Source organism: Fukomys damarensis, unplaced genomic scaffold (assembly GCF_012274545.1).
Source record: "Fukomys damarensis isolate Sample0158 unplaced genomic scaffold, DMR_v1.0_HiC HiC_scaffold_16, whole genome shotgun sequence".
In the NCBI taxonomy this organism is placed as follows: domain Eukaryota; kingdom Metazoa; phylum Chordata; class Mammalia; order Rodentia; family Bathyergidae; genus Fukomys; species Fukomys damarensis.
The window spans coordinates 28929562-28941267 of NW_022900928.1; the positions used below are offsets into that span (position 1 = coordinate 28929562).

The following is an 11706-nucleotide window of genomic DNA, read 5'->3' on the forward strand; positions in this document are numbered from 1 at the left end:
AGAGAGAAGTGGGGGGACTCATAGCACAGAGCAGGGACAGGGACCTGCTGAGGCCATGTGCTGTGCACTTTACATTTTCCCCAGACCCACTCCCCACTTCTTACCCCCTGAACTGTCCTGGATGCTTAGTATGAACTATAAGGGTCTCCCTCACCCGTAGGCACTGGGAAGTCCCAGCATTAAATGGCAGGAAGGCCAGGACAGACAGCGACTATGCCAGGGCACTATGGATTGCCTGTGCCCACAGCTTCTATCAGGCAGCCTTCCTGATACCCAGCTCTCATGCTACTGGGCTTCCTGCCCTTGGTCCTCTGGCCACAAAGCCCCATAATGTCACTAGACTTGGGCTGTGGCACGAGCCCTGGAGCTTTCCCTATACTCTGTCTACATCTTTGTGAAAAGTCTTTGTATTAAACTTTCCTCGAACTGCCCAATTTAAGTAGACAATTTTCTACAAGGAGTCTGGCTAATGCAAGGCAGAGGTAGTTAGGAAAGGTGCCAGAGAGGTGATAGTTAAAGGTTTTCTTGTCTGACAATGATCTTTCTAAAGTATAAAACTGACCATACTTCACCCCTACTAAAGAGTTTTGTGGCTCCCATTGCTCTGAGGATAAAGTCTGTATTTTTTAGCCTGTCACCTGAAACTGTCTATCAACTGGTCCTTGATGACCAAATGGCATGTAAGGAAGCCCCCCAGAGAAGGGGCAGTACAGGGTTCAGATGGAGGGAAGGAGGCCCCAGAAGGGTGCAGCCATGCCACAAAGCTGCTCCAGCTGGCAAACACACATAGGAAAGGAGTGGGTGAGTTTTGAGCCAGAGGGCCATGCCAGGCTGTCCTCCTGTTATCCCAACCTCTGCCCTCCTCCGCTCTGAGGTGAGCAATGGTGTGAGTCTATCCCCAGGGGCCCTTACTTTGGGCAAAAGACTGGTTTCAATGCCTCCCCATCACTGACATCCATCAAGTTCTTGGATCCCCAAACCTTCCCTTTCTCAATTATAAAATAGTAATAACCCCTCAGGGCTATGGGGGAAGCATAAAGGAGGCAATGGATGGAATTCACTTATGTCAAGGAGTTCTGTTTAATGTGGGCCCTCCCGCTGTCTGCAAGACAGGAAAGGCACAGAGGACTGAAGGCTCAGGGAGGCTGAGTGTAAATCCCAGCTTTGCCACAGGTTGTGTACCCTTTCACATTTTCTGGTTAGAGATTCTGTGCTTATTATTTTCTGGTTAGAGATCCTGGATGAACCACTTTACTCTCCGCACCTCATTTGCAAAGCAGCGGGATAATTGCCCTTCTCAGAGTGATTGTGAGGAATGGTAGGCTCAACATTAAGCCTTATCAACATAAGGAAGGACCCAACACAGATCACATGCTTGCTAAATGTTTTTTTCTCCCCACAGTTCTCATAGGACAGGCATCCTCTCTGCCTGGGGACCAGCCATTGACCTTCCTCTCCTGTGAGATGGAGGGGCTGAGCTGGCATCATCATAATGCGTCTCCGTGGTACATGTGTCAAGCTCTTTACCAACTACAAAGCCATGAACATAATTCCTCATGGCAGCACAGCACAGGTGACTGAAAGGGAACAATAGGATACGCCACCCTTGGTAAAGCGCACCCTGGTCTTGCCCTCCTTGGAGGAGTGACTTCACCTATCTCTGGTTTAGCCGAAGCACATATCAGTCGGGTTGGGAAATGCTGAAGGAGAAATGACCCAGCTCAAAGAACACATCTCACAGCTGTCTTGCTCACTATGGGAAGAGCAAGCAGGTCGTCATAGGAACCCATGAGTGATAGAAAGTGTGGGAAAAGGACCAGAAGTCAGAATTCTGTGATTCTCCATGCTTTCTTCATATGGGGAAAATAGTCCCAGGACATGAATAGCTTCCAAGAAATGTCTGGGTCTAGGTTGCATCCATATCCAATCTGGACCAATGTACTTATACAGTAGCCATGGTGTAGTAGCTGATGGCAAAAGGAGGGACTTTTCTACAAGTCAGGATTCCAGGGACTACTATCTTAGTGATGCAATCCCAGAAGCAATCAATTGCCTCAGGCCTTGCTTGCATCCTTTGGTGGATGTTCCCACACATGAAGCACTCGATCTGTGGGCCAGGGTTTGTAGCCCTCATCTTGACACCACCAAGCCAGCTTATCTTGCTAACCCACCAATCTGATCACACTCCTCCTCCTGCTGCTCACACCCCTGTCTTGGTCCATCATAAGCCTCAACTTCCTGGCAGGACTACAAATCTTTCCCTGTTGTCAACCTTGCCAGCTTCATCTCCTACCCAACCTTTGTCTATATACTGCTTCTAGCCACATTAAGATACTCATAGCTTCCTCTCCAGGCCTTTGCCCATGCTATAACCTCCGTCAAGGTACCTTCCCTTCCTGTCTGCCTAACAGAATCAGACTCATCTCATCAGGTCCAGCAGCAATGTCCTCTCTTCTTGACTTCCAATATGCCATTCCCTCCTCCTCTGCAGCCACTATACTCATTCACTGGTCAGTCAGCTGTGGAGCAAGCCTCTCTGCCAAGCCAGGCCCACACCAAGACATAGAGTTGATGAGGTTCCTGCCCTTGGGAAATTCCTGGTCCAGCAGAGAGGCAGACAGTGCAGACAGATGGAGACAGCACAGGAGAGAAGGGATGAACTCAGCATAGCCTCTCATGTCATCCTGTCCTGCGACCACTGGCTTTGGGATGCCATCTCCACAAAAACAGTGATTAGATCTGATTCCCCTGGCTTAATCAGGACCTGGCCAAGAGAAGGGGCATAGGAAAAATGTGCTGAAATAGATGAATTTGGGATCTGAATGTCTCAAGTAGGCCTTTTTTACTCAAAGTCTTGCCATTTATTATTATTAAAATAACGCTATCTTGTTTTTCATTGCAACATGGTAACACCCTTATGTGTTATGATTTCATTTGAACCTCAAATACTCAAGTGAAGTCAGCAAGCTAGGAACTGTGACCTCTATTTCCTGATAATGAAACAGAAACCTAGACAGGACAGGGATAGTGACTTGCCCAAGGGCACTTGGCAAATCAGTGGTAGAGGATGGGCCAGAACCCAAACTTTCTGCTTTCTAGCTCAAGCTTGGCCCCTGAGATTGTTCCAGAGGTGAGTGGGTAGGCCCTGGGTCCCAGCCTAAGCCCTCTTTCATAGGAGACCCTTCAAGAGCAGGTACAGTCACACAGTGACCCAGGATCTTGGCTGCAAGAGAAGCAGCAAATATCCACTGACTGGCACCTTCAGCATCCACTCATCTTTGCCCCAAACTATTCCACACCCACTTGCAATTTCCAGCCTTTGCACACACCGTCTCCACGTCCCTCTGTGATATGGCATGCGACTAGCCTTTTCTCAGTTTCCTAAAAGGCATCAAGCACTTTCCAGCCCCCAGAGTCTCACCCCATGCTGGTCCCTCTCCTTAGGATGCTTTTTCTCGACGCTTGATTGACTCAGTCCTCAGGGCTCAGTGACATGTGTTTAGTGAGATTCTCCTCTGTGGCCTTCAGGGAGTTGAACACATGGAAGTGTTTCTCAGTCTCAGCTGTGGTATCAGTCACATGCTTCCTTGTGACTGAGATTCCTGTCATTCTCCCCTGCCTGTGTGAAGAGGTGGTCAAGACCTCAAAAGCAGAGATGGGTTCTCTTCTCATGCTGTGACTCCACAGCTTGCTAAAGCTATGCCGAAGACGATTGACTTTTCACTGTCATGCTTGCTGCCCTCTACATCCAATAAGTCACTCCACTAGATTCTGTTAGCTCTGCCTCCTCCTGCACTCTCCTTTCTTTTTGTGGTGCTGGGGATGACAACAGGGCCCTGGCACGTTGAGCTAGTTCTCTACACCGAGCTACACCCTTGGTAGCGTTTTCTCTAGATCAGGCCTTCCCTCTGTTCCTTCAGCTGCCCCAGGCTCAGGCTCACCCTCTCTGCCCTGACTTCTCACTGCCGCCCTATCCCCTCCTGTCCATGTCCCACATTATGGCTCCAGAACTCTTAAAACTCATCTGAGCACTGTCACTTTCCTAAAGCTCCCCCAAGAACCCAGATGTCTCCGGAGTGGCACTTTAGGGCCTCCTAAGATCAAGCCCCAGCCCCGTCTCCAGCCATTCCAGATCTCCCAGTCTGAGGCAGAGCCCATGCTCTTCAGTGGCTCCCCAGCTCCCTGGTTTCTCTCTTGTCTCAGTACTGTGGCTGATGTCAGTACATAGCTCTCTCTGACCTCTCCAAACCTCACCAACTTGAGCGTCCCAAGGGCAGGCATATGCTAATCAGGCTGCCCGCCCCCAGCACACAATAGTGTACATATGGTCTGTGATCTTCTTGATAAATGGAAAGGCAGAGGTGTTTCGGGTGGTTTAGAAGCTCTAAACTACCTAATCCCAATACAGGGACCTGATAAAGGACCTCTGCAAATGGAGACGCGGGGTGCGCGGCCAACAGAACACAGGCACCCCATGCCCTTCCGCACGTGCAAGGTTTCCCCGCCCACAGTCTAGCTGCCGGGCTGGACCAATGTCCGCGGGGGAGGTCTGGGACGGACTGAGGGAGCTGCTGGAATAACCGGGCCAGCCCTTTGGAACCAGGCCTCTAGCGCCTCTGCCTCCCACATTCCGCCAAGCCGCGCAGTGCAGGTCCCCGCCCTGTCTTAGGCCTGCACTGAGCAAAGACCCAGGAGCTTTTCTGCTATCCCCGCTCTAGGACTTGGTGCGGGCCGCGGGGTGGAACGGCCCGCCCCCACAACTGACGTCGCGGCCCGCCCCTTGTGAGGTTATAAAGTGCGCGCTCCCTGCGACGAACCTGGTGGCTTCCCAGCTCGCTGGGAAGAGCTTGGGCTCTTCTAGCTCCCCAGCCACAGCTCTCGGTACGTCACCCGCGCCACTTGGGCGCGTCCGAGGACTCCCGTGCTCCGTGCAAAGCCCTGGCCCCGGCGCCCAGGGCATGGGCCAGGGGCGTGGGGCTAGGCGGCTTCTCGCGGGGCCGTGACCTGAACCGGCTTCAGCATGAAGACTCTCATAGCAGCGTACTCTGGGGTCCTGCGAGGTGAGCGTCGGGCAGAGGGTGCCCGAAGTGAGGGTTCGGGTAGAAGATCTGCGCTGTCTCCTGAAGCGTCGGGAAAATGGGGTGAGTGTCTGTCACACCGGGAGACTTTGATCCTGGTGGTGTGTACCAGCAAGATTTCCAGGAAAGGGCTCTGAGGCAAGCTGATTGGTGCTGGAGGATGGCTACTGCAAAATGAGTTCCCAGCTCCTTTCTTTTCTCTGGGGGAAACTACCGGCCGTCTCCAGTTATGTGGGTCTGTGATGAGGAATAATCATCTTTAGTCTGGTTACTCATTGTGATCCAGGCAGCTTGGCATCCTAGTCAAGTCTTGGTTTATTCTCCACTCTGGCACTTGTCACTTTTTTTGCAACATCTGTTACATCACCTCCTGCCTCCCCCACCCCAGGTCATAAGAATGACACTATCTACCCTTTCCAGTTATTAGGAGCATTGGAGAACTCCTCTCCAGTCCCCAATACCATACTGTCTATCAGTACTTCTGGTAGTTTTCTCCCCATCTCCTCCCCCAGGTGGAGCAAGCTTTGGCAGCAAGAGTCTGAATGAGGCAGGCTGGCAAGGTTTTTGCCGTCCCCTGAAATACCCTCTCATAGGGACCATGTCTGGCCGGGGCAGGTGTGTCCACGCTGCCTTACATCCATCTGCCAGTCCAGGCCGAGGAACCTGGTCAGCAGCAACTCTGGGCCTAGTATACTTAGAAGGCAAGCCGGGAGGGGGTGCTGGGTATCTTCCAGGGTGGAACTCAGGCCCTCAAGGAATCAAGGGCACATTGAAATCAAAAGCCACAGATTTTCATATGTAAGGAAAGACACCCCTTCCACCTTCATGCTTGTCTGTCGTTGGAGAAAATGAGGCAGAAAGAACCATTGTGCTAAAGTTTCCTTAGCAGATGCCTTGAGCAGGAGATTAAATTCAAATCCAAAAGACTGTGGAAGTCATCAGAGGTATCCTGGTCTGCAAATCTGTCATGCATGAAACCTGTCTCTGTCCTCCTGAGTCTTTTTTCTGCTTGTTCAACCTCTACTACCTGGGATTTTTCTTCAGTAACTAATAATTCCCTGCTCTATTTGCCTTTTATAAAAAAGTGCTAATTATGAAAATCTTGAGACAGGAAGAAAATAAAAATTGCTGGTAAGTAACCTACCCAAAGATAGCTTCCTATTAGTATTTTAGTATATTTATTTATAATTTTCCTTATACATATGTTATAGATTTTTGAGGACATGCTGTAGAGTTCTGAATCCTGTTTTTACCCTTAGTGTTACATTGTGAGTATTTCCTACTGTTAATAAAAATCATTTTAATATGTTAGTGGCTGCAAGGTAACACATGCTGGAGCTGTATCACAGTTTAGCTGTCCTGGGCATTGGCATTGTTCCTTGATTATTGCTGTGGTTATCTGCCTTCTTGGTCTGGGTGCTGCTTGTTCCCTTGGAGAGGTATTGAGCTACTGTTGCCATCCTCGAGTGACCAGCCTGAGCTGTCTTGTGCACCAGTTGAGCAGCCTCTGATATCCTTTTCTGTCACTTAGTGTGCTTTTCTGTTCACTGCGCCCTTTGATTCCCTTAATAGGGAAGGAAGGGATATGCCTATGTTTGTGCTTTGAAAATGTTTTGGTCTCCAAATATCAAGATAGGGGCACTTTCTGCTTTGGTCCTTCCTGGAGACCCCCTTTCTGGGTTCTGCTCTCCACAAGCTGTGAGCTGTGTCTTCCAGTAACCAAGGGATCTTAGCTCTGTTTTTGACCTAGAGTTTATTATTCAAGAGAATTTGTACTCTAGTAGGTGGTCTTGACCAAGTCACATTATATCATATCAGGATCATTTCTCTATATTGTTATCAGATCTTAAAAATATGATATTTAAAAAATGGGTGTGAGAAATTATAGCATAGAGTGTATGTAGCAAGAGCTAATATGAATACAAACCAGTCAGTTTAGCTCTTCAGAGTCTACTTTGGTGAAAGACTGGGTGGGGTATGGGAGGTGCTAAACCAAATTTTACATTATCTTGGCATTTCCATTAGTCCTGCTTTCTACATCCTCAACCCTTGAAGACACTCCCCAGTGGCCTAGTTTGCCTCTGCAGTTAAGTTCCCAGTGTTGCGAGATAGTGAGCACCTTTTCCCTGGCAGTATTCAAGGAGAGACTATGGATTCTCTGAAGGGAAGTCCTGTGATGGGTGAGAGATTGCAATAGTTACCTTGGTGCCTAATTTATTTGCAGCAGTGTGGGTAGAGGAGTTGGAGGTTGTTGGGTGAGGGGGAGTGTGTGTTGTTCTCTAACCTCTGAAGGATGGTCTTGGGCCAGGCATTTAGGCTGCTGAGTAGCTGCATACGCATCCCTGCTTCTGCCCAGGCATCGGGGGGGGGGGCTCTTTGGGGCCCTTGAATGCTTACCTACATCCTCTGGGTTCGGTACGGGACCCAACATGAAATGGTGACAGTAAAATTCTGAGCTGATATATTCTGTGAGAGTTCAAAGAGCAAGGCCAGGAACTGGGGTGGGATTACGGAGGGGCAGGTTTCAATGCAATACAAGAATCCTTCCTAACAGCTATTGATGACTGTGCTGACTGGGCTGGTGGGGAAGGAGTTCCCCATTTGTGGGGTTAGGCAAATAGGAGCTTGGCTGGTTATAAAACAAAATATCTAGATTGTTAGAGAAGACTCTAGAACTGAGGAACTAAATCATAGAAAGAGACATTACTCTCATGTTCCCCTTCCCTCTATTTTGTGTGGCATTTCTTCTCCTTTACATTACTTCCCTAGCTGCATAGAAATGACTTACCTGCGTAGGGCTCATCTGGGCTGGGAAAGAAGGACCAACAGTAATATTTTATTAGCAGGTGGAGTGACTCAGCTGCCAGTGTGTAAATCCAGCCGCACCCCCATCCTCCTGCCACGAAATTCAGCAGCAAGTACTTGAGTCATAACAATGTAGATATCTATTAATGCTGGCCCTGGCCCAACTGTTATGGTACCGATGGGACGCCTGAGCTCCTCTGAGAGAAGGGAATAATCCAAGGGGTGCAAAGCCAGACTAGAACCCAAACCCACCTCCCAGTCTGTGGCTGTGCCTCCTTAAACAAGAGGAATGTGGTGAAGCCTGGAAGGCTTAGTGCTGCACAGCACAAGTGCTTAGCAGTTTGCTGAATGAATGAAGGCTGCTCCTGGTCTCCTGGTCCCAGACTTTGTAAGGAAGCTCCCCACACTTGCCCAGGTAGAGATACCAGTAGCCCCCCGAGCTTCTGCTTGCAGGTGAGCTGCCTGTAATCCCTATCCCTATACCTGATACCTTCCAAACTCTTTAAAGCCCCTCCACCTCACAGCCTTCTATCTACCATGCTGCCCACCTTGCTCCAGACATGCCACTGCTCTTGATCCCCCAGCATTGCTTAGTTCAGTCCTGTGTCGGGGCCTTTGTATGCGCTCTCTTCCTACCCAATCTTTGCATAGCTGGCTCCTGAATACTCAGTCTCCTCTCTGAGGCCTTCCCTGTCCACCTAGCTGGAGAGACACCCCCAGTCACCACATCTTTTGCTTTCATGGCTCTTATTATTACCTAAATTATCATGTGTTATGAGTTCAGATAATTGTCTCCTCCATAAGAGTGTCAGCCCTTGGAAACAGGGACCTTGTCTGTCTTAGTGTGTGTCCCTTACTTAGTGCAGTTGTGTCCCTAGTATCTAGCACAGTTCATGGCAGGTAAGAGGTACTCAGTAAATATTAGTTGACTGAATGAATCATTAATGGGACTTCCCTCTTCCTTTTGGCATGAAGCCTTGCTTTTAGCTTCAGTGTGGTTCCTTGAATCTTCCCCAGGCTTCTTTCCTACCTATTCTAGGGCCACAGCTGTCCGCTGCCCTAGAGTCTGCCACAAGCTGGCCCCAGGGGCTAAGTGTTGAGTGGGTGGAGCCAGACTTGACACAGTTCCTCTCATGGCTTCCAGAGTGTAGAAGCCAGAGAGCTAGAATTCTAGTCTTACCTTTTCTCTGGGACATGGCTGGATATCTCACTTCCTCTCTGAAGATCTCACTCCCCCTTGCCTCTGAAATAAAGTTGGAAATCCCAGACTCTCGAGATATGAGGGTTTAAGTTAAGGTGAGTAGAAAGTGCTTTATAAATAAGCTAACTTTGTGACACTCATGTGAGTGAATCCTTGCCATTTGTTCTGTATAGCATGCAGTACTCCCCATTGCTGTGGAGAATAGCATGTTCCTCTCTGGGGCATCAATAAAAGATTCCCCAATGGACAGCTAAGGTGGAGTCCCATCAGTATATTGACTGGACATCTCCTGTGAGTCAGCCAAGATCCATACCTTCAAGGAAACAAGACCAGGGGTTCACACAAGATGATGGTACAGAGGGATCTGGGCCGTGACAGAGAACAAAGGGGCAGTTGTGGAAGCCTAAAGGGGAGGTTGTGGGAAAAGTCTTCCTGGAAGAGGTGATCTTGAAATATACATAGATGTTAACAAGGCGGGCAAGAACATTCAAGTACAAGGAATAACGTAAATAAAGCCATGTGTTTGGGTAGAAGGGGCGTCTGACTATGGATCAACCTGGGCAATGGTCCTGCTTCATTGTACCCTGAGAAAGAGACAAGGAAGACAGCATGCTTTGTCCAGGCCTGTGGGGGCTCATCTCCATCTGCCTAGGAAGGAAGACATGAAAGCCCCTCAGAAAGGAGCCTGGTGTAGTCAGAGTTTCCTGGTTTCTACCACCCCTGGAGACTCCTTGTATGGAGCTGCTGTTGGCCAATGGGATCACTCTCAGAGTTAAATGCAGGGTCTGTACAGCACCCACTCTGCCACTGACCTGCTGTGCAGCCTCAGCAGGCCACCGCCACTTGCAGTCTCTCAGTCTCCTATATGAAATGGACATAAGGTGAAGAGAGTATCTTCCCAGTTATGGTGCTGAACTTGGACCCTTTGGGCCTATCCAAAGTAGCAGGAACCCTGAACTTCTTTTCCTTATAAGAGAAGTTAGCAGTTCTGAGCCAAGTCCAGGAGCCTGGCTCTGTACCTGCTTCCCGAGTGCCTTGGGAAAGACCCTCTCCTTCTGGGGACCAGCTTCCTTTGGGAGTCAGGTGAGGAGTCCTGGGTGAGAGGAAGTCTGGGGTTCCTTCCATCTCTGCTGGAGGAACATGATGCCAATTCTGCCCCAGACTTCTCTGGGTTAGCCTCTTCCTCATTCTTGTCCTTAGCGTCTCATCATGAAAATGGGGCTCATGTCCTGCTTGGGGCCTAGGTAAGTGCCCTAGAAGAACCTATCTACCCACACTTGCCATGTGTTATCAAAGGGGACTATTTTGGGGACTCTGGTGACGCACAAGTAAGCTGGTAGTGTTGCCATGGCAACTACTCCCACTCCAGTATTTTTGAATGTGCTAGGTCAGAAAGTGGAGGTGGGGAAAGCGGGCCAATGGGGTCCTCAGCAGTCATGGCCAGGGCCCTGATTGTAGCTCCAAGGCATCAGGAACATGACATCCTAAGAGGCCTACTTCCTTGGCCTTGCTTCCCAGGACCCTACCTTCATGAAATACAAATATATGAAGACCTGTGCCTCCAGAGTAGGAGGGTCTTTTGTGGATAAAAATCAATTCTTTAGTATATTCCAGCAGAGCATAGAAGGTCTAAGTTGGCAAGACCTTAGACTTCAGCTTCTCCACTCAAACACAGAATTTAGTACCAGAGAGAAACAAGAGACCTAGAGAGGGGAAGATGAGGCTCAAAGACCTAGCAAACTTGTGGATATTCAGGATGCCTGGCTTCCTGCAGCGGGCCCTGAAGACTGAAGCCTGGAGACCACCAAGCAGGTCCTGTTGGTCAGGTGTGTCAAACCCATACCCTCTCCATTAGTGAGAAAGGTTCACCACGCACAGCTGCGGGGTGGCTCTCCGCTTGGGCCAGATGTCTCAGTGGGCCCTGTTTAAGGACACCTGATTGCTAAAGCAGAGAAAAGAACTCACCTGTGTGGGATCAGGTGGCTGGCTAGTGAGCTTCCTAGCCTGAATTTGGTGGAAGGTATAGGGGCTTTGGCTGGTTCTCTTCCTGGCCTTCAGGGTAGAGGCCAGCATGCCATGGCATCCTGTCCTCATGCCCACTCCATTTTCTCAGCTAGACTCACAGTCTTGCACTTAAGTACTCAAGCTTGTGCTCCCTCTCCTGTCAGGCCTTGGCAGATGCTGTGTGCAGGACTCCATTCCTTGGGGTCCTGAGCCTTCACCTTCCTCTTGTCAGCCTGGCATCTCACCTGAGCTGTTACCTCCCCTGGGGTGGCAACCCTGAGAACACCCATTCAAGCTTGGTTGGGGGCCCTCCCTGGTTTGTGTCCCTGGCATTCTTTTCACAGCCCTACTCCCTACCTCCATGTCTGAGAAGCAGAGGAGAGGCGGGTTCTAGAAGCCTCCCTTCTAGGGAAGGCACTTAGACAGCACATGTCACATATGCATTAGCTTTGGACGCCAAAGCTTCTCTTCCTCTGGAGCTTCACTGTTGCCCCTGCTTTTAACCTGCCCTCTACAGCTAGAGTAGACCTTTTCTTCTCCATTCCCCAGGGTGCTCCTTTTGACACTCTGGCATGACACAGGTCAGTGAGCTGTGAAGCGGGGCGTATCTCTGTTCTT

The 11706-nt window shown here is 49.7% G+C and overlaps 1 protein-coding gene across 1 annotated transcript in view; it reads left to right on the forward strand.

Moving 5' to 3' along the window:
• The first annotated feature begins 4798 nt into the window (after positions 1-4798).
• Positions 4799-11706, forward strand: part of Dgat2 (diacylglycerol O-acyltransferase 2) — a 28652-nt gene continuing 21744 nt past the window's right edge. Inside the window, exon 1 of the mRNA XM_010612024.3 lies at positions 4799-5141. Coding sequence (XP_010610326.1) covers positions 5021-5141 — 121 coding nt within the window. The 5' untranslated portion in view covers positions 4799-5020. The remainder of the gene's footprint in view (positions 5142-11706) is intronic.